General features: G+C 45.2%; 1 protein-coding gene across 5 annotated transcripts in view; it reads left to right on the top strand.

Moving 5' to 3' along the window:
* The window catches only part of PARP11 (poly(ADP-ribose) polymerase family member 11), a 307,432-nt gene that overhangs the window by 165,251 nt on the left and 122,661 nt on the right, over positions 1–19,520 (top strand). For all 5 annotated transcript variants that reach the window (XM_078673954.1, XM_078673956.1, XM_078673958.1 and 2 more), the window contains 2 exons: positions 6,817–6,889; positions 18,495–18,625. In XM_078673954.1, the coding sequence (XP_078530080.1) occupies positions 6,817–6,889; positions 18,495–18,625 (204 nt within the window). The remainder of the gene's footprint in view (positions 1–6,816; positions 6,890–18,494; positions 18,626–19,520) is intronic.

The raw sequence follows: 19,520 nt of genomic DNA, 5'->3' as shown, positions 1-19,520 counted from the left end.
TGTGAGGCACCACCTCTGCAGAGATTTGATGGTAATCTAGATTGTGTAATCAGCACGGATGCAAGCGGAAAAGGGATAGGCGCAGTACTCACACAGATTGAAAGCACAGGCAAGGAAGTCACCATCGCTTTTGCGTCTTGCTCATTAACAGCAACAGAGGAAAGGTGCTTAGTAATTGAAAGAGAGGCACTGGCTTGTGTGTGGGGAATGGAGCACTTCCGTCAATATATTTGGGGAAATGAGATCATTCTGAGATGTGATCACAAACCTTTGACGAAAGTACTAACTGTGAAAGGGTTGTACAACGCATCACCAAGGTTGGCTCGCCTATCCATAAGACTATTAGATTACAATTACGAAGTACAGTAACTGCCTGGAGCTAAAAATGTGGTGGCTGATTTTCTAAGCAGGTTACCATTACATAATGTTGAGAAAGAGGCACAGGAAGAAGAATTGTGCGTTGCAAGCATCAGCGAAGAATTTCCGACTATACAAAAAGATGAGTGGATAAAGGAATGTTTAAGTGATAAACAATTACAAAAGATCCATGAACACATTATAAAAGGCTGGCCAAGGAAAAAGTGTATGGAGACCGAGTTAAGAGCATTTTGGGAACTGAGAAACGAGTTATCAGTTGAAGACAAACTCATATTGAGGCAAGGAAAAGTTGTACCACGAAGACTCTTAAGGAAAGGATAATAAAAATATGCCACGAAGGACATTTGGGAATAAACAAAACAAAACAGAGAATAAAATGTTGGTATTGGTGGCCTGGCTGTGACATAGAAATTGAAAGGGCTATAAGAAACTGCGTAGAATGTGAAAACTCAGATAAAACACAAACAACTCTCCGACCCACGCTGAAGCCTTTGGAATGCCGGACAATGCCATGGGAAAGGATAGGTATTGATATAATGGGACCCATGAAATGGCATGACGAAGTGGTGTATGTACTAGTATTGGTAGACCACTTTTCTAAGTGGCCAGAAGTAAAGGTATGTGGAAAAGTGGACGCTAATGACTTGTTGGTGTTCATGGATGAAGTATTCATCAGAGAAGGAATCCCAAAAATGTTTGTGAGCGATAACGGAAGCCAATTCACTTCAGATGCGTTTAAAAAGTCTATTGAAAGGAACGGAATCACCCACAAAACTACTTCAGTATACCACCCGGCTGGCAATGGGGCCGTAGAAAGATTTAATAGGGTGATAAAAGGAACCATCCAATTAGCGAACAACAATGGAAAATGTTGGAGGAAGGAGGTCAACAAAATGGTTTGGGGATACAGAATTACTCCAGGCGAGAAAACGTTGATGAGCCCCTTTGAAATCATGAGAGGTAGGACTCCTATTTCTAAAGACAATATTGGATGGATCAAGTCGGCAAAGGAAAAGGAATGGTCTGTGGAAACTATCAGGGAAAGGATCAAGGAGGCATAAATTGCGTACAAAGAAAAATACGACAAGAGTAGGAATTGTAAAGAGATGAGTATCAAAGTAGGAGACAAAGTAAGTGTAAAGAAAAGTGGACACATTGCCAAAGGAGAAAACAGGTTTACTGCACCTTTGGAAGTGGTGAAGGTTTGTTTGTAATTCTGCCTTACTCAGTGATGGTAGAGTGTTGCATGCTTCAGCTATTTCAGTTTGTCACGGAGTGGATATAAAACGATGGAAAAGCACAGTACAAAGACCCGAGCAAGAGGGAACCTACTACAAGTGGTCACAACATGAGGAAGATGAATCAGAACCAGAGAACGATTGCGATGGCAGACCATCAGGAACTCAAGATAACCAGGTTGGACAGGACCGACGGGTCATTGAATCTATTGGTGAATACAGGGATCCTAGCATGGATGCCTCCGTAGCATCCCAGGACACTTGTGACATCTGGACTTCAGAAAATTAACAAGATAAACCTGAGTGTGGAGACGTGGAGAGCAATCTAAACCAAAGAGAGACAAGAAACTCCTTACCATCTGGAGGTGGACCAAGGGTAGTACCAGGAAATGCCCCTATTAGTGACACTGGCGAAGTAAGGGCTAGCACTAGTAGCTTTGGCCGGGTTCTGAGTAAACCCAGCAAATACAAAGACTTTGTTTGAGTTTAAAACCCTGTTTTTATACTGTACATTCTGCAGTGTGTTTCTATTACTTTGTCCCTTAGGGAAGGAGATGTGTTATGTCTTAGCCCTTTTTCTCTTTTCCTTACCCTCCCCTGCGCGTCATTGGTTCTGCATCAGCTGGAATGTTGACAGCTGAAAGTTCGATAAGACAGTTACACACACTATTGTCAGTTGGCTCCTGGTTTTCTCCCCTCAATAAACTTATACTTGGAATCTACACCTGGTTCCGGGCTGATTACTTTACAACACTCTTAAAAAAAATAATAATAATAATTCGGGTACCATGTCTGCAAGGTCCGCGGGCCGCCAGGGAAGGCTTACCGGGCCACCATACGCCCGCGGGCCGTACTATGTGTACCCCTGGTCTAGATAATCATTCTAGAGCACCATTTTTCTAAATATTTAAATGAGTAGTGCAGCTGTTTAATAATTTGAGTTTCTTTGCTGTTGCATACACTTTTACCTCACTTTAATTTTCTATGCTATACAGTAGAATATCATATTTCATGGTTACATTAGCATATTATTGACTTTGCCATTTACATTCAAAGAATTAAAGCATTTGTGTCCTTGGTCTTGCCTCACATCAACAGTGCAAATGGATTCTTTTGTTTGCCTCACTGTTTATTTCCTTGCTTGCCTTTAATGTCTTGAAATAGACTGTTTTAAACCTATTATTTATTTTTAAAAGAGACCGTATCCCAGCAACGTAGCACAATTTACAGTGGTCGAGGGGGAAGTGCAGAGCCAACTCTAAATGTTTTGCATTGTTCATTAGTTTTTGTATCTCAAAAGATCCTACTCGTGTTTCAAAATTGGATCTGATGGTTCCTGGTAGACCTTAAAGACAGCTGCGTCCTTCTGTTAATTCTCAAATAATATCAAACCCATTCTGATGGTTGCTCTGTTTTCTGGCCATGGCTTTGGAACTCTCTGCCTTTACAGCCCAGCTACTTGGAGAACCAGATACTCTTTTGGAAGTAGCTACAGACCAAGCAGTTGAGCAACTATTTCAAGCTGCTCCTCTAATGTTTGTTAGTGAAACATTGAGCGAGAGCCAAGAGTTTGGTTTAGTTTAGTTTAGTTTCTTATATCGCGCCAGAATCGACCCCAATGGGGTATCTCCGCGCTTTGCACGCCAGGATGAAAGAGTTCGTACCTATGTGGATGAGCTTAAGGCCATTAGTCTTCCAGGAACAGAGTTGTTTTAAGCATTTTCTTGAAGGATATGTGGTTGGTATTTTGTCTGAGGCTAAGGGGCAGATTGTTCCACAAGGTCGGCCCCACAAGAGAGAGGGCACGGCCACCTTGTCTGGTCTTTTTAATGAACGGAAATTTTAGTAACAGTTGGTTGCTTGATCGAAGAAGGCGATCCGGTTTATAGAACTGGAATTTTTGGGCCAGGTATTTGGGGCCACCTCCAAAAAGGCATTTATGAACAGTGCACCAGATTTTAAACTTGATACGTTGCCGTATCGGTAGCCAGTGGAGTTTTCTCAGTAGGGGCTTGGATGGGGTTCTTGCGGGAGCATTCAGGATTAGTCTTGCCGCCGTATTTTGGACTACCTGTAGCCGGTTTAAAGCATCCTCGTTAGCTAATATCAGGAGCCTGTTACAATAATCCAACCGGCTTATCACCAGGGCTTGTACAAGGGTCTTGCTGTACGTGTCGAGCAGGAGGGGAAAAACTCGCCTTAGCAGGCCAATGGTGCGGAAACATGCTCCCGAGATTACATTTGCATGCTCCTTTAAGGTTAGATTTTGATCTAACTTCACACCCAGGTTTTTCACGGTCAACTTTGGGCAGGGTACTGGTCCCAAGTCCTGAGGCCACCAGTCGGGAGACCAGAGTATGGTGGCTTTCCCAAAGAGCATTACCTTCGTCTTCCCGACATTGCATTGGAGGCAGTTGGAAGCCATCCAATTTGACACTGCCCTCATGCCCTCAGCAAAATTTTCCCTAACATTCAAGTTAAAAGAATGGAAAGGGTAGAGAAGTTGGGTGTCGTCAGCGTAAGACACCGGTGTGAATCCGTACTTCCTTACAATCTCAGCAAGGGGGGCCACGTACACATTAAACAATGTGGGGCTTAGGCATGAGCCCTGTGGCACCCCCTTCGTGAGCACCCTTGAGGTGGAACGATAGGGGCCCAAGCTGTCAGATTGTGATCGCCCGGTGAGGAAACTCTCCAGCCAGGACAGAGCCTGTCCTCCAATGCCCACTCCCTGCAAACGCCTTAGAAGTATTTTATGAGACACAGTATCAAAAGCGGCCGACAGGTCTAACAGCACCAGAATCATTGAGCCTCCTCTATCCTGTGACATCTTGATGTTGTCGGTCACGGAGAGGAGTGCTGATTCGGTGCTGTAGTTGGGCCTGATCCCAGATTGTGAGTGGTCCAGGCCCCCTGTCGCCTCTATGAAACTGGAGACATGGATGTTGACATGTTTCTCCGCCAGTTTGCTCAGGAGGGGTAATAAAGAGATGGGACGGAGGTTAGAGAGTTCCGTCCAAGGTGAAGCTGAGTTTTTCCGTATAGGATTCACTACTGCCTCTTTCCATTGCTGAGGGAGTTGCCCTTCTTTGAAGGAGAGGTTCAACATTTTATAAATGTTTGGGCATAGTGTCTTGCTCAAAGTGGTCGCCACTCTAGCAGGAAGCAGATCAAGGTGGGAGCCAGTTTTCATGTTGTTTAAAAGTGACATAATGTCACTCTCAGTGGATTCAGGTATGTCAATAAAAGTGTCTCTTTGAGTCTCCAAGTGAAGAGTACTGGGGGCCTCAGTGTCCATGGGGTATTTGGCCAAGATGATTTTATTGTAAATGGTTTCAATTTTATCCTCAAAGTATAGAGAGATATTGTTACACAGCTCTTGGGAGAATGTGTCGGGGCTTTCACATACCAAAGGGTTAGTGAAGGTCTGCAAGATTTTGTATAGTTCCCTGGTGGAATTGCCAGCTTCGGCTAGCTGTGATGTTAAGCAGGTCTTTCTAGCTTTTTAAATATTTTTATAATAGGTGGACATTGCCTGCAAGTAATGTTCTTTACTAGCACTAGTGTGGGTTTTCCTCCAGAGTTTTTCCAACTTTCTACATCCTTGTTTTTCTAGTTTTAATGCTTCCGTGTACCATATCTCTTTTTTGGCAGTGGAGCGTTGTTTAATTAATTTTTGAGGGGCCAAAGAGTTGATAACATCCAGGAGTGCATTATTAAGCTTAGATAGAGCCGACTCAGTATTATCAGAGTCTGAAATTATTGGCTCCTTCCAGACGTGTTCAAATGTGTCCGGGGTGACTTTATGCAAAGGTCTCCGCTTGATAGTCAGAGTGGCAGGGGGGTCCGTAGATTTGGCTAAATGCATGAAGGAGAATTCCAACATACTGTGGTCTGACCAGTTTATAAATTTGGGGGGGTGACCGTGTACGGTAGGATAATTAGTGAAAATTAAATCCAGAGTATGTCCTCCCTTATGAGTGGGGCCACAGTTTCGCAGGTGAAGACCTAAAAGGGCGAGGTCAGCTAAAAGGAACTTTGTGTCAGAGTGTTCCGGAACATCAGCATGAAAATTAAAATCTCCAAGTAAAATAACATTTTCTTTGGCCTTCATGTGCGGAGCTAATATTTCGGTTAGGGCTAGTGTAAAGCCAGCATTGGGTCCAGGGGGCCAGTACACTAAAGCACCTTTCCAGTGATCCTTGGGTCCTGTTTTTATTTTAAAAAACATTATTTCCATGGAAGGTTGTATGATTTGTTCTATCACTGAAATATGGAGCTTTTCTTTATGTATAATTGCGATCCCGCCACCAATTTTGTCCAGTCGGTCCTGTCTTAGGATTTTGTATCCTAGGGGAATCCCCAAAGTAATGGACGGTATGGTATGTGGTTTTAACCAAGTTTCCGTGAGGAAACAAACCTCCGCTTTGAGGCTCTGGATAGTGTCCCATATCTCGGAGTGGTGTCTCGGTAGTGATCGAACATTTAATAGGAAGCTTTTCCAGCCTTTCATTTCTGGTTTAGTCTCCTTGGCATACCCGCTAATAATAGTGGTGGATGTGGCTTGGAATCTGCATAACCGGCAGGAGAAAGGCCCTTCGGGACATGGCCAATTATCACGGGCACACCTTTGCCACCCCTGAGGTCGAAGAGCTAATAAGGATTGAGAAGTGTACCTGAGACGTGTGTCTTCTAAAAGGGCCATGGTGATGAGTAGGAAAATGGACAGAGTGAGTGGCCCCTGGCCCCGTCCTGTCGCGGACGGGCGCAGACGGGCTACTCTTTGGCTACTCTTCGGCTCCCCTGCGCGCGATCGCCACTAGTGGTTGAAAGAGCACTTCAGAAAAAACAAATGTACACATATAAACTGCTTTTGGGAGTAGCAAATACCTTAATTTTAAATTATTTGAAGGTAATGCTTGATTAATAACCCTAGAAGGAGAAAATGTATCATTTCCGATAATAGCTTTTAACTATAATTCTGAGAAGTTATTTGCTGGTGTGTATGTGATTGTCATGATATCAGTTCTGTTGCCTTATAAGTGACCAGATCCTTTTTAGCAGAGTCAGTGGAAATAATACATGCTACAGAAATTAGCAGCTCGAAATGCCTGTTTTTCATTTTCCTTCATCAGATTTGTTTTTTCTAATTGTCTAAAGAATATTTCTAATTCTTTCTATTTTGTTTTCTTTACTGAAGTTACGTCTGTGGAAATGAATCAATTCCTATACCTTCCCACTGGGAAAATGTAACTAAAGAAGAACCTTCCCAAGTAAGAATCTGCATGGCTTGCATTTCTGTACTTGACTTTAACTTGTGGTTTCCAGTTGGCTAAAAAAACGTTGTCTCTCCTGTTCTTTTTGCTTATAAGTGAGGTTTACCAATGCTTTTTGAATAGCTGTAATTTGTTGGAATTAGACCTTCACAGGGTTCATATGTCTTGCTTGGGAATTCATCAACTGGTGAATGTTATTTTATTTATTTATTTTGAAAGTTTGTATATTGCGAACAAGACCCTTGTGGGTATCAGAGCTCTTTACAGGGCAAATATATGTGATAGACATATACATAAAAATACAATGACTTACGTGAATAAAGTGGTGATAACTATTACAGACTGACACATATCTACAAATTGTATAAAATAGTTCAGGTGAATTTGGATAAGAGAATAGCTACATCTAGGAGTCATCGGAGAAGGCTCAGGTCACCGACTCGTCCTCCCTCTTCTACCCAATCTTCAAAGAGGGACTACTCTCCGACTACTCGCAGACGGTCCTCCTTTGGGGATCTCCCCGGTAGACGACATCAGTACTTCTCAGGACGTCCTGGTCAGAGGGGCAGCGAAGTTGAACATCGCTATGCCTACCGCTCAGAGTTCATCCTCAGTGATTTTTAAGACTCTACATCAAAGATCAGCAGCCAGGCCATTGCTACCCTTGGTACCGGGTCTCCTCCAGCCGGTTATGGAAACTTTTCTTACACCGACAACACTCAAACCGCACCAGCGAGGATCTTGAAAAAGTATAGACCTCCAGAAGAGGATCCATTATTTCTTCAGTCCGACCCACCTCCTGACTCTGTATTAATTGCGGTTGCGAAAAAGACACACGCAGTAGCATCATCATCATCAACAGTTTCTCCCGATAAGGAGAGCAGAGCGCAGGACTCGTGGGGAAGGAAAGTCTGCGGCACGTCGGCCTCCATGTTGAAGGTCTCCAGCCTCTCGGGGCTATAAGGGCGTTAGGATAGGTCTTTGTGGGGCTCTCTTCAAAAGTTCACAGAAAAATGACCCAAAGAAGACCGCAGGAACTTTGAGGAGGTATTGCAGGATGGAAGCTTGGTGGCAAATCAAGTTATGAGCGCCGCAGCTGATGGAGCGGCATTGTCTGCGCACGCTTATGCTCACGGAATCTGTGCCAGATGATTATCCTGGCTCTGACTAACTGTGCTTAAACCTGATGCTCAGTCACAAATTCTCAACCTCCCTTTCTCTGGATCCTTCTTGTTTGGCACTCACACAGATGAGATGTCGAGAATAAAGACTGAACTACATACCCTAATGGCAGTTGGGCTTGAGAAAAAGGAGTTCAGGCGCCGATACAGGCCATACGATCGGCAGCCCTTCCATCAGAGGGTTCAAACCCCCTCAGTGGCAGAGGCACCAACATCAGCAGCGCGAATCAAGATCCCACTATCAGGTATGTCGTGGTCCCAGAGGGAGAGGAGCCCCTCGTCAATCTGCTTGCTCAGCATAAACTCCTTCAAATCAATGAATGCTCACTTCCCCCACCGCCGTTTCCCACTCCATTGGGGGAAGTATAGCCAACCATCTGCAAGAGTGGCAAAATATCACAAGAGACCAATGGGTATTAAGTACGCTGCAGAGTGGGTACTCTCTACGTTTCCGGCATCAGCCTCCCTCGGTCCCTCTTGTGAAAACTACGTGTCCACAGATGCAGGCACTGCAGAAGGAAGTATCCACCCTCCTGTGAAAATCAACCATCGAGGAAGTTCCCATTTCGCAGCAAGGTCGTGGGATATACTCAAGGTTCTTCCTTGTGAAGAAGAAAGCTCGGAAATCAGAGTACAGACCTATCCTAGATCTTCGTTTTGTCAACAAATCTATCGGGAAAGAGAAGTTTTGCATGTTGGATCTCCATCAAATATATCCCCATCTCCAGCAAGGAGATTCGAGGTATTCGCTGGATCTGCAGGATGCATACTTTCACGTCCCAGTCAATCCACATCCCAGAAAGTTCCTGTGTTTTCTGGTCGGATCGATCCATTATCAGTTCAAGGTACTACCCTTCGGGCTGAAGTCAACTCCTCAAGTATTTACAAAGTGCATGGCGGTAGTAGTAGCTGCTCTGCGGCGCAAAGGTATCTTTGTTTACCCTTATCTCAACGACTGGCTTCTGAAAGGTCCTTCTCCCCAGAGCGCAAGGGCCCACTATCAGCAATATCTAGACATTGGCCAAAGGTTGGGTCTCCACGTCAACTTTGAGAAATCGACTCGGCACCACACACAGAAAATCCACTATCTGGGTGCAACAATAGGCTCCTCAATAGGAAAAGTGTATCCTTTAGAGAAGAGACTGTCATCTATCACTCTGAAAGTCAAGCAGATTCTCCTTCAGTCCGTCGGGCTTCCTCTCTCCTGGGGTCGATGGCATCCTGCATATTTCTTGTACCCAACACCAGGTTAAGGGTGCGTCCTTTACAGCAGGATATGGAGGATAAGTGGGACCAACGAACGACTCAATGGGAAGTTAGGATACATCTGTCAAAAGCAGCCAGAGTATCAATTCCTTGGTGGATTCAACAGGAGAATCTGTTGGTGGGAGTCCCGTTCCATCAACCTCCTCCGACACAATCGCTAATCACAGATGCTTCCTCCAGACTCCAGGTCAATGGTCGAAAAAAGAACGATTGTACCACAACATCATGCCGGATCTATGAGCGGTACATTTAGCCCTCAAGGCTTTTCTCCCATCCATTCAGACCAACTCCATTCTAGTTAAGACAGACAACACGACCACCATGTACTTTTTGAACAAACAGGGAGGGACTCGATCAAGGTCTCTATCTCTGACAGCCCAAGCTTTCTGGCATTGGCTCCTGGAAAGGAATCTGTCAATTACAGCAATACACCTTCCGGGGGTAGAAGAACACACAAGCAGACGCTCTCAGTCGTCACTTCGTGACCCAGCAGGACTGGGTTCTAAGCAATGAAGTCTTCGAAGAAATCTTCTGAGAATGGGGTAGGCCAAGCGTCGACCTTTTCGTGGACGAAACAAACAAAAAATGCAGCGACTTCGCCTCAAAGTTCCATTGACCAGGGTCGAGAGGGAATGCCCTTTTGGTCAACTGGTCAGGAAGCTTTGTGTACGCTTTTCCTCCCCTTCCTCTCATCCCGAAGGTTGTGACCAAGCTCTCCCATTCTAAGGCGAGGATAATTCTGATCGCTCTGGTCTGGCCACGGCAGTGGTGGTACCCGGACCTTCTACACCTATAACAACGCCCACACAAGAGATTGCTGTGCAGATCGGACGTACTGTCTAAGATTAACGGGAGTATTCATCACCCCAACCTTCCGTCACTGAATTTGGCAGCACGGCTCCTGAGGTCCTCCAATATGGTCATTTACGACTCCCTCAGAACTGCATGACCATCTTGAAAGAAGCAAGAAGTCCTTCCACAAGACACTCTTATGCTTGTAAATGGAAGCATTTCTATATGTGGTGTGTGCAAAATAATTACCACCCTACCAAGGGGCAGGAGGAAGTGATTCTACCGTACCTACTTCACTTAGCCAGGGCAGGTCTAAAATTCTCTTCTATAAAAGTGCACCTGGCTGCCATTACAGCATACTGGCGGTCCCCTTCTCAGCCTTCTTTCTTTCAGATGCAGGTAGTGAAGGATTTCTTACAAGAGTTAAAGAAGGTCTATCCTCCTATTCAACCTCCTTCACCTCCCTGGGAGCTGAATCTGGTTCTATCTAAACTGATGGGTCCCCCATTTGAACCTATCCACAAGGCAACACTCCAGCATCTAACTTGGAAGGCAGCCTTTTGGTGTCGATTTCTTCAGCTCGCTGGGTGTGCGAGATCCAGGATCTCTGCTCGAAAGAACCTTACACAGTCTCTCATCTCAATAGAGTTGTTTTGAGAACCCACCCCTCCTTCCTTCTGAAGGTGGTGTTGGATTTCCATGTCAACCAATCCATCTTGTTACCTACTTTTTTCCTTATCCCTCTACACCGGCTAAAACGTGCCTTCATTCTTTAGACCTGAAAAGGTTGTTGAAATTCTACTTAAGACAGTTCTAAGCCAATTAGGAAATCTGATCAACTGTTCATTAATTACAGGTCGATCAGGTCGGGCTTTCCAGCCTCCAACCGTTCCATCTCCAGGTGGATAGTTTCATGTATCAAACTGGCTTATCAGTTAGCACAAAAGCCTCTTTGGTCTAGGCCCAAGGCTCATTCCACTAGAGGAAAGGCAGCTACAGCAGCTTTTCTCAACAATGTACCGATCTTTGAGATCTGCAATACAGCCATTTGGAGATTGATACATACATTTTCAAGACACTATTGTCTTGATTCAGACACCAGAGCGGACACTCAAGTGGGCCAGGCCTCCTTGAGAAATTTGGTCCAAAGCTGAATGGAATTGATTTGTTTATTTGGTCATTTCTTCTCATTTACCCAGAGGCGGAGGATGGGCTTCGATTCAGTGTTTATGACTATTGATGAGGAGCTCCTGGAAGAGAATGATAAGTTACTTACCTATAATCCTAGTTCTCTTCCAGGGATATCCTCATCAAGTCATGCACAACCCACCAGCCTCTGCAGGCAAATGACTTATGTTCTTTAAATTTTTGTACCCTACTCTTCTGGTCTTCGAAAAGAACCACTGACCTAACTGTCACTCCTGAGGCATGATGGGAAGCTGGGGGTCATGACTGCCTTAAATGCACTGTGCCAGTTTTTGTGTTGCCATTGCTTTGATTTTCTGTGATACTGGTTTTCAATGCAGCCTGTAGGCTAACATTGCAGGCACTTTTGCAGTTTGGTGTTAATTCTACTCATTAAAAGAGTTCAAGTAATGCTTGTCCTCCTGTGGTCTATACTTTCCGCTGCAATCTCTCCAGGAGGGAAATCGTACGAGTGCCAAAATGGTGGCCGAGGCTCAGCTATAGCGGGGTCAGGCCCAGCCCATGGGAGGTGCGGTGCGGCAACTGGCCCAAAGCGGAAACACCAGTGACCTGAAAACAGCGACGATAAGACCGTTGAGGGATTTATGAACGCGGAAGACTTTGCGGCAGAGGACCCTGCGGCGCGTAGTATCTTACATGCCTGACTTTAAAATGGTGCCCGCGTTGCCCCCAAACGGCGGTTAACGCTAGGGATGGATTCCCTCTCACAACTGAGATTTGATGACCATTCTACTGAACATGGGGGAAGGGGGATCCCGGATGTCCAGATCCCAAACTCCTCCATTTTGCAGCAAAGAGCACTCTGCTTCATGGTGAGGACCCTGCAAGAATAGACACTGAAAAAGGACTCAACAAACACAGGAAAAGCATCGGCCATCTTGGAATGGAGTAAAACTACAGTAAGAAACAAATATACACCAATTCTACGCTGTTATGTGCCACGAGATGCTGCTAATGCAGCAGGGTATATCAAAGTAACTTAAATTAACCTTAAACAGGGAGCAACGTATATTAAAGTATAGCAAACTCACCTTAAACAGGGCATTATGGGTCCTACTAAGTCGGCGGCCAACTCACTAGGGCTGGCACAAGTGTCACTATAAACAGCGCCCCTCTTCTTATTTGGCCTACAATCCAATTCAACTGACTTTTTATTAAAGCTAATCCTGACCCATCACTCAATGACTGTCGAGCAACCTACTTCAGCCGCTCGAGTTCCATCCCCGCCATGGTACCTGGAAACATATTTTCTCTACTGCCTACTAGTCCCTCCCCTACCCAACCATGTCGAGTCCTGACCTATCCGTGTCTGGGGAAAACTCCTATACTATTATCTACCCCCCAAAGCTTTTCAAAACCGCCACTAAATCATTCAAGCACGCTGCCCTAAAAAGACCCCCTGAGACGCTGATATCCGACATGCGCTACTGCGCGGACATCGGCACAGTCATTAATGACCTCATCTTCTATTCCAGAAGAACCGCCTCCTGGCGAAAAACTCTTGCACACCTTCTCAATATTCGTTTAACCAGGAACATTCCACACGGCACTAAGCTCAAAATAGCACCCTCCTCAACCTTGCGAGCTGACCTCACCATCACCCTCTACAAAAACGGCATTGTTCTAATCCAAGCCTCAACCTACAACCTCAACAAATATTCAGACCTCTTCCCCCTTCTCAAAAATCACGTGCACAACTCCGACTGGATAACCAATACCCGTACCACTTCGGCTCACCTAATCCTAGCATTAGCATTTCCCCAACACCTGCGATCTCCTCCCACCTAGTGCCCCCCTCTGTCGAGGAGACTGATACTCTCCCAATGTCCCCTGCCCCTGAGAGAGCCAGACCTCTTATGGCCCCCTCCACTGGTCGCCCCGACCAAGGCACCTATAACAGAACCACCCCTAGACCTCAGAGCTCCTCCCCGCCAGTCATCCACCAAAATCGCGAGCTAGATACTCCTCCTCCAAAGACCCCGGAGCCTGCTCCAGCCAATTCCCTGCCACTGTCACATGCCCCTTTGACTGATCTGGAAAAGTCGAACCCTCACGTACCCCTTGTTTATACTAATCTTGAAACTTTGCACTCCAGAGCGACCAAACTCACCCAGAGCATTCACAGCTCCATTCTGGACCTTATGAACCTCCTTCACCTTGCTGAGATCTCACTGGCTAACCTCAAGTCACTGCATACTTCCCCCCACCGAACACCGAGCCTCCCAAGCAACCACTCCCGCTACCTCTGAGACATCTTCTCCAGCGCAAACAACCCTGCTTCCTCTCTGAGGAGGAATCCCAGGCTCTCGCACTCACATACAACGCTCCCACCGCCTTCTCTAATTCCCTAGACCTCACGGGAAACAAAATCCTAGCCATCCTCCAAGACTACAACTCTACCCCAGCCTTCCCCCGTCTGCGAAATCCGAGTCTCGAACACCCCATCAGCACGGTCACCATTAACCCAAACAGGCCAGCTACCCTCCACAACAGAAGTGTGGTAAAAAGAAATCTGGCGCCTGTAGTTCTATCTGTCCAGACTCCTGACTCTCCGTCCGACACCCCTTTATCTGGTCTTTTAAGTAACTGCAAATCAGCAGTCAAACATGCCGCTGACATTGCTGACCTCGTCCTGGACAAAAACCTAGACCTAGCCATACTAACTGAATCCTGGCTAAAGGAATACTCTTCCCCGTGCCTGGATATATTAGTCCCGCCCAACTACAACATCGCCAGAATGGATAGACACTCCAATAAGAAAGGAGGAGGCATAGCCTGCGTCTACCGATCCTCCTTGCTTGTCACAGACCTCGTAACGGACACCTCAGACTCCTGCGAATACCTCGCACTCTCCGTCTGCAGCAACTCATTACACCTCTGTAACTTGCACATCTTCTACCACCCTCCAGGTCCAAACGACGCTTTCACTGATCTCCTTCTGGAAATCATGACAACAAAGATTTCCTTCAATGCCACAGAGGTCTTCCTGGGTGATTTCAACCTTCATTGGAATGATGCTAAAGATCCCTACGTCAATGCCATCAAAGACCTTCTAACTGACCAAGCCCTGACCCAAGCCTGCTCTATGCCAACCCACTCAAAAGGAGCCATCCTTGACTGGATCATTTCTAAGGAGTCCGCTGTCAAGCTTATCTCCATAGACCCCTGTGACTGGTCTGACCATCACTCCATATCCTTCATTTTACCCGGGACCCGCAAGACAAATCGTCTCAACCGGTGATTCCCAAACGCTGGACCAGAGACACTAAGAATCTAGACTTTATGAAACTTGAGGCTTGCTGCAGATCTGACCTACCCCCCCTTGCACATAACCAAGGTTAGCGATCTCAATGAGCACTACTCATCATCGATTTCAAACATTCTGGACGACCTTGCCCCTCTAAAACTAAAAAGAACACAACTCAAAGACAGAAACCCTTGGTTCACTAGCTCCCTCAAGTAGGCATGGAGAGGAGATCCCTACCACAGTCTGAAAGAAATTGGAGACAACACCCGTCCGCAGAGCATCTAAAACTTCTGTGCCAGGCGAGAAATACCTACAACAAGCACATCATCAATTGCAAAAAAGAATACTTCAGATCGGAATTGGGGAACGCCAAGAATAGACCCCAAAAGCTCTTTGAACTGGGCAAATTCCAATCTAATAAACTGGCTAAAACACCGAAAGAATCCCCCAAATCGCTAATATCGTCAGATGAATTCTCCTCCTCCGCTGATAAAATCACGGCATTAGGAATTGAACTCAGTACCACCACCTGCTTCCAACCCCCTCCTGCGTTGCCATACTCTTCCGCTCCTACCATTCTGGCATCTCCTAAAAACAAAGCCTGCTGTACTGACTTCGAATACTATAATGAAGACTCCATCTCAAAAATCCTCTCTACCTTAAAACCAAACAACCACTTCAATGACCCGCTACCTTCCAACTGCCTCGCCGCTGCCTCCCAATCCATCGTTCCTTTGCTGGACTACAATTATCAACGCTTCTCTCCAGCAGGGCTTGATCCCGGACCCTTTGAAAGCCGGCCAAGTCCTCCCCATCTTGAAAAAACCTTTACTGGACCCAGCCTCCCCTGACAATTTCAGACCTATCTCCAATATCCCGCTACTAGCCAAAGTATTGCAGAAGTGTATTCAACAGCAACTAAGCCAGCACATCAACAACTTCCACCTACTAGATGACTTCCAATCTGGATTCAGACCAGGGCACAGCACCAAAACTGCTATTCTCCATATCGTGGACGATGCCCTCCAAGCCCTAGACCAAGGCAAAACCTGCCTTCTAATCCTCCTTGATCTATCCTCCGACTTCGATACGGTCAACCATGAAAAACTACTTGAACGCCTCAAACTCAGGATGGGTCTGGATGGCGTGGTACTAGAATGGTTCAGATCCTTCCTCCACAACCACTCTAAGAGATTCCTCATCAACGGCAAACTATCAGCCCCCACCCCGGTCTCTGTCGGAGTCCCCCAAGGTTCAAACCTCTCCCCCACCCTCTTTAACCTTTACCTAGAGCCACTTTCGGAAGTTCTCCGCTCCGCCAACATCTCCCACCATATGTATGCGGACGACACCCAAATATACATCAACATCTCCTCGCTCAATGAGATCCTCTCCCTGAACGAGATTCTGAAATTAACTGTCCAATCGCTAGCCAATAACCAACTCAAACTGAATGCAAAGAAAACTGAAATTCTCCTTATCTCCCCATCAAAAGCCAAACCGGAGATTCAGATGTGGATTAAGGTCATCACAGCCCTGAACTGCCCACCGATCATTGTGGACTCTGCCAAATCCCTGGGCATAATCCTGAACAGTAACCTCAATATGAGAGACCACATTAACTCGATGGCCAAAGCAGCCATATTCCACCTGAGCTACCTCTGGAAGCTGAAACCTTTCATCGATGCACTGGACTTAAAAATGGCAGTTCAAGCACTTGTCATCTCCAGACTGGAATACGGCTGTTCCACCCTCACAGGATTACCTAAGACGTCATTTGCGCTTCTAAAAGCCTGCCTCAACGGGTCTGCCAGACTACTCACAGGTACCAGGAAGTTTGACCACATCTCTCCACCCATGAAATCACTGAACTGGCTCCCCCTGGAGGCCAGAATCCATCTGAAATTGGCTTGCACTATACTCAAGGCTCTATACACAAACTCCCCTGATTATCTGGCACAGAAATTAGTGAAATCCGGAGGAAGCAGGAACTCCAGGTCCGCCAGAAACCTCCTGCTACAATCTGCCTCCTTTAAAAAAAGGAACCTACAACGGGGCGTTCACCGGAGCAGCACCAAGAATTTGAAACTCTCTCCCACCTTCCGTCAGGAAAATCCCTCATCTAGCACGCTTCAAAAATGAGACCAAAACCTTCCTCTTGGGTAAATTCCTCACCTAAGGCCTGCCCGTAATCACCTCATTGAGCGGGACTAATCTATGACTACCGCCTTCCCATATCACAAACTGCCCACGACGAGAACATTTGGAACCTTGTTTTTGCTTCTGACTGACGATGATTGTAACCATACATGTTGATCTTGTTTGTCCCTGCACCTTAATCATTTTGTTTATTCTACAATGTATACCGTGTAAAGTGCTCTGATACCCTCACGGGTCATGTTCGCACTCTATAAAACACAAAATTAAAATAAAATAATAAAATAGAGCTGTATATATATATGTTTTCATATATATTTGTTATTATTTCCGGGGTCCCGCGCATGGGCGGGAATATTCAGTGGTTATGACTTTGATGAGGATACCCCAGGAAGAGAACTTGGATTACAGGTAAGTAACTTATCCCTCAGGCCATAAAAGTTCATATCTACAGTACTACTTATTGGATTTTTGTCGTTTTGGTGCATTTATGTGTTTAAATGTTGTCTATTTTTCTGAATTGGTTTGGAATTTTATATGCTGTGGTTTCACTTTATTATGATTTGAGTGGTTCATAATGACTTTAAACACACTAAAGATGGTGGGAGAATACTTGAAATAAGTCTAACTACTGGCAGTCACTTAGGCTAGCATTCCAACCCATTGTTCTATTTCCCTCCATGCCACCTCGGATCACACCCAGACATATGCAAATCAGTCTGGACCCTGCTCCAATAGCGTAGTCCGGCCCGAACTGTCAAACCAGGTCCTTTCTGAACCGGAACACAAGCATACCAAGATTAATTTCACCAGGTTTGGTGCTCTTCCTTTGGGTGTAGCTTGGTTCCAGTGACACAGTGAGTAAGGGACATACCCTTGGCTACTTTAGGCTTTACATCAAACACACAAAAGGTGATGGGAGGAATTCTTGTAATTTATCTAACTACTGGCAATCGCTGAAGTTATCATTCCAACCCATTGTTCTTTTGCCGACTATGGGCCCAGCCATATGCAAATTAGTCTTGACCCTGCTCCTATACGATCAGTCCAGGCCCTCCCTGAACCAGAACACAAACAACCCATTTGGGCAAAATAATGGGGCGTTGGAAATCTACCCCGAGTGATTGCCAGAGGTGAAAATGATTGCAAGTGTCCTCCCATCTCCTTTTGTGTGTTTAACGAAACGCCCTAGGTGGTAAATTGTATGCCTAGACCTTTGCTTACTGTGCCACTGGAACCAAGCTTCACATGACTGAAGAGCCCCAATTGGGGCCGAGCCAGTCTTGGGTTGCTTGTGTTCCAATTCAAGAGGACCCAGCTTGGCAGTTTGGCTGGACTGTTCCTGTTGGAACAGAGCGAAGACCGATTTGCATACGACTGGGTCTAATATGAGGCCGGTGGGCAAAATAACAATGGGTGGGAATGCTACCCTGAATGATTGCCAATGGGTAGATTTATTGCCAGCTGACGCCCATCACCTTGTGTGTGTTTGTTGGCATAAATAATTTACACATTGCCTCTAATCTAAGCCTGACTGCTTTGTACCAAGCTACCACAGGATTGGGCCTAGGTTTATTTAGTTACTTTAGTGGTTCACCCTGACAAGGATTTTGATTATTATAGGTGAGTACTCACCCCCCTCAGCTAATACTTCAGTTTCTTACATTTCTAAAACTTTGAATAAACCGTTCAATACTGTTCACTATTTACACTTCGGTTTAGTAACTTAAATTATTCTAATTGTATTTTGCAGCTTATTATTTTGGACAAAAACTCCAATGAATATAAAGAAGTAGAAGGCCTCTTCGGAAAAACTCTGAATAGTGACCGCATTTTAAATATTCGGCGAATACAAAACCTTGATTTGTGGGAATTTTTTTGCAGGTAATATTTCAAAAATTGTCAGAAAATAGAACATTTACTTTTTATTCGAAAAATAATTATACACCCAGGGTTAAAATCAAGTGAAACATGCTTTGAATTACAATATTAGGAGTAACAGTCTGTGCAATCTAAGTGTTTTTTTATCTACTATATGAATCAAAGCCAATGTACTACTAATGAAAATAAAAGTTGCATAAATGATTTTATGATGCTGGGTGTATGTGGTTTTGTCCTTTGCAGGTTTTTCCCTTTGGTACTTAGTAGTGTTTGTTTTTTGTGTGGGGGCGTCAATGATTTCACAGTTATATGTAATTCTTTCTCTGTTGACTGTCTTCTGTTTTTTAAAGCCTCCTTAAACAGACATCCAAAACGACAGTTAATTGGGAGATTAGAATGGATATGCAGGATATGTGCTTAGCCATCTATTGAAATATGTCATAACTTATTTGTAATTGTGGGTGGTCGAGATGTAAACTTTGGTCAGAATTCATGAGAAGATCTCTTGCCATCAAGGACCCCTTTCTTCTCATCAAACTCTTGCCTTTCAGGAAGGCCAGGCACTCAAAATGTAAGGTTCCTGCTGAACCTGGCAGGCGCCCTGCTAAAGCGATAATTATATGCAGCTCTTACTCAATATTGATGGAACCTGTGGCCTGGAGAATGCATTTGGCATAGGCTAATCAACATTGTCGGCAGATTTGAGAGCCCTAAGCGTTTTTAGTGCAGTCCTGCCCTCTGAATAATCCGGTGTCCCTCAGCACTCCATTGTTTCTACTCTGCTAAGCCTGGCTTTTTTCTTTAAGTTCCATTCATTTAGGAAGTTTGTATGGAGGAATTCTGGACACACGCCATAGGTCTTAGCTCAAGAAGTAAAGTGCTAGCTTCAGCTTACTGC

Source organism: Lissotriton helveticus, chromosome 1_1 (genome assembly GCF_964261635.1).
Source record: "Lissotriton helveticus chromosome 1_1, aLisHel1.1, whole genome shotgun sequence".
NCBI classification, from domain to species: domain Eukaryota; kingdom Metazoa; phylum Chordata; class Amphibia; order Caudata; family Salamandridae; genus Lissotriton; species Lissotriton helveticus.
The sequence above is the reverse complement of the archived record's forward strand: the minus strand, read 5'-3'. Positions and strand labels throughout refer to the sequence as shown.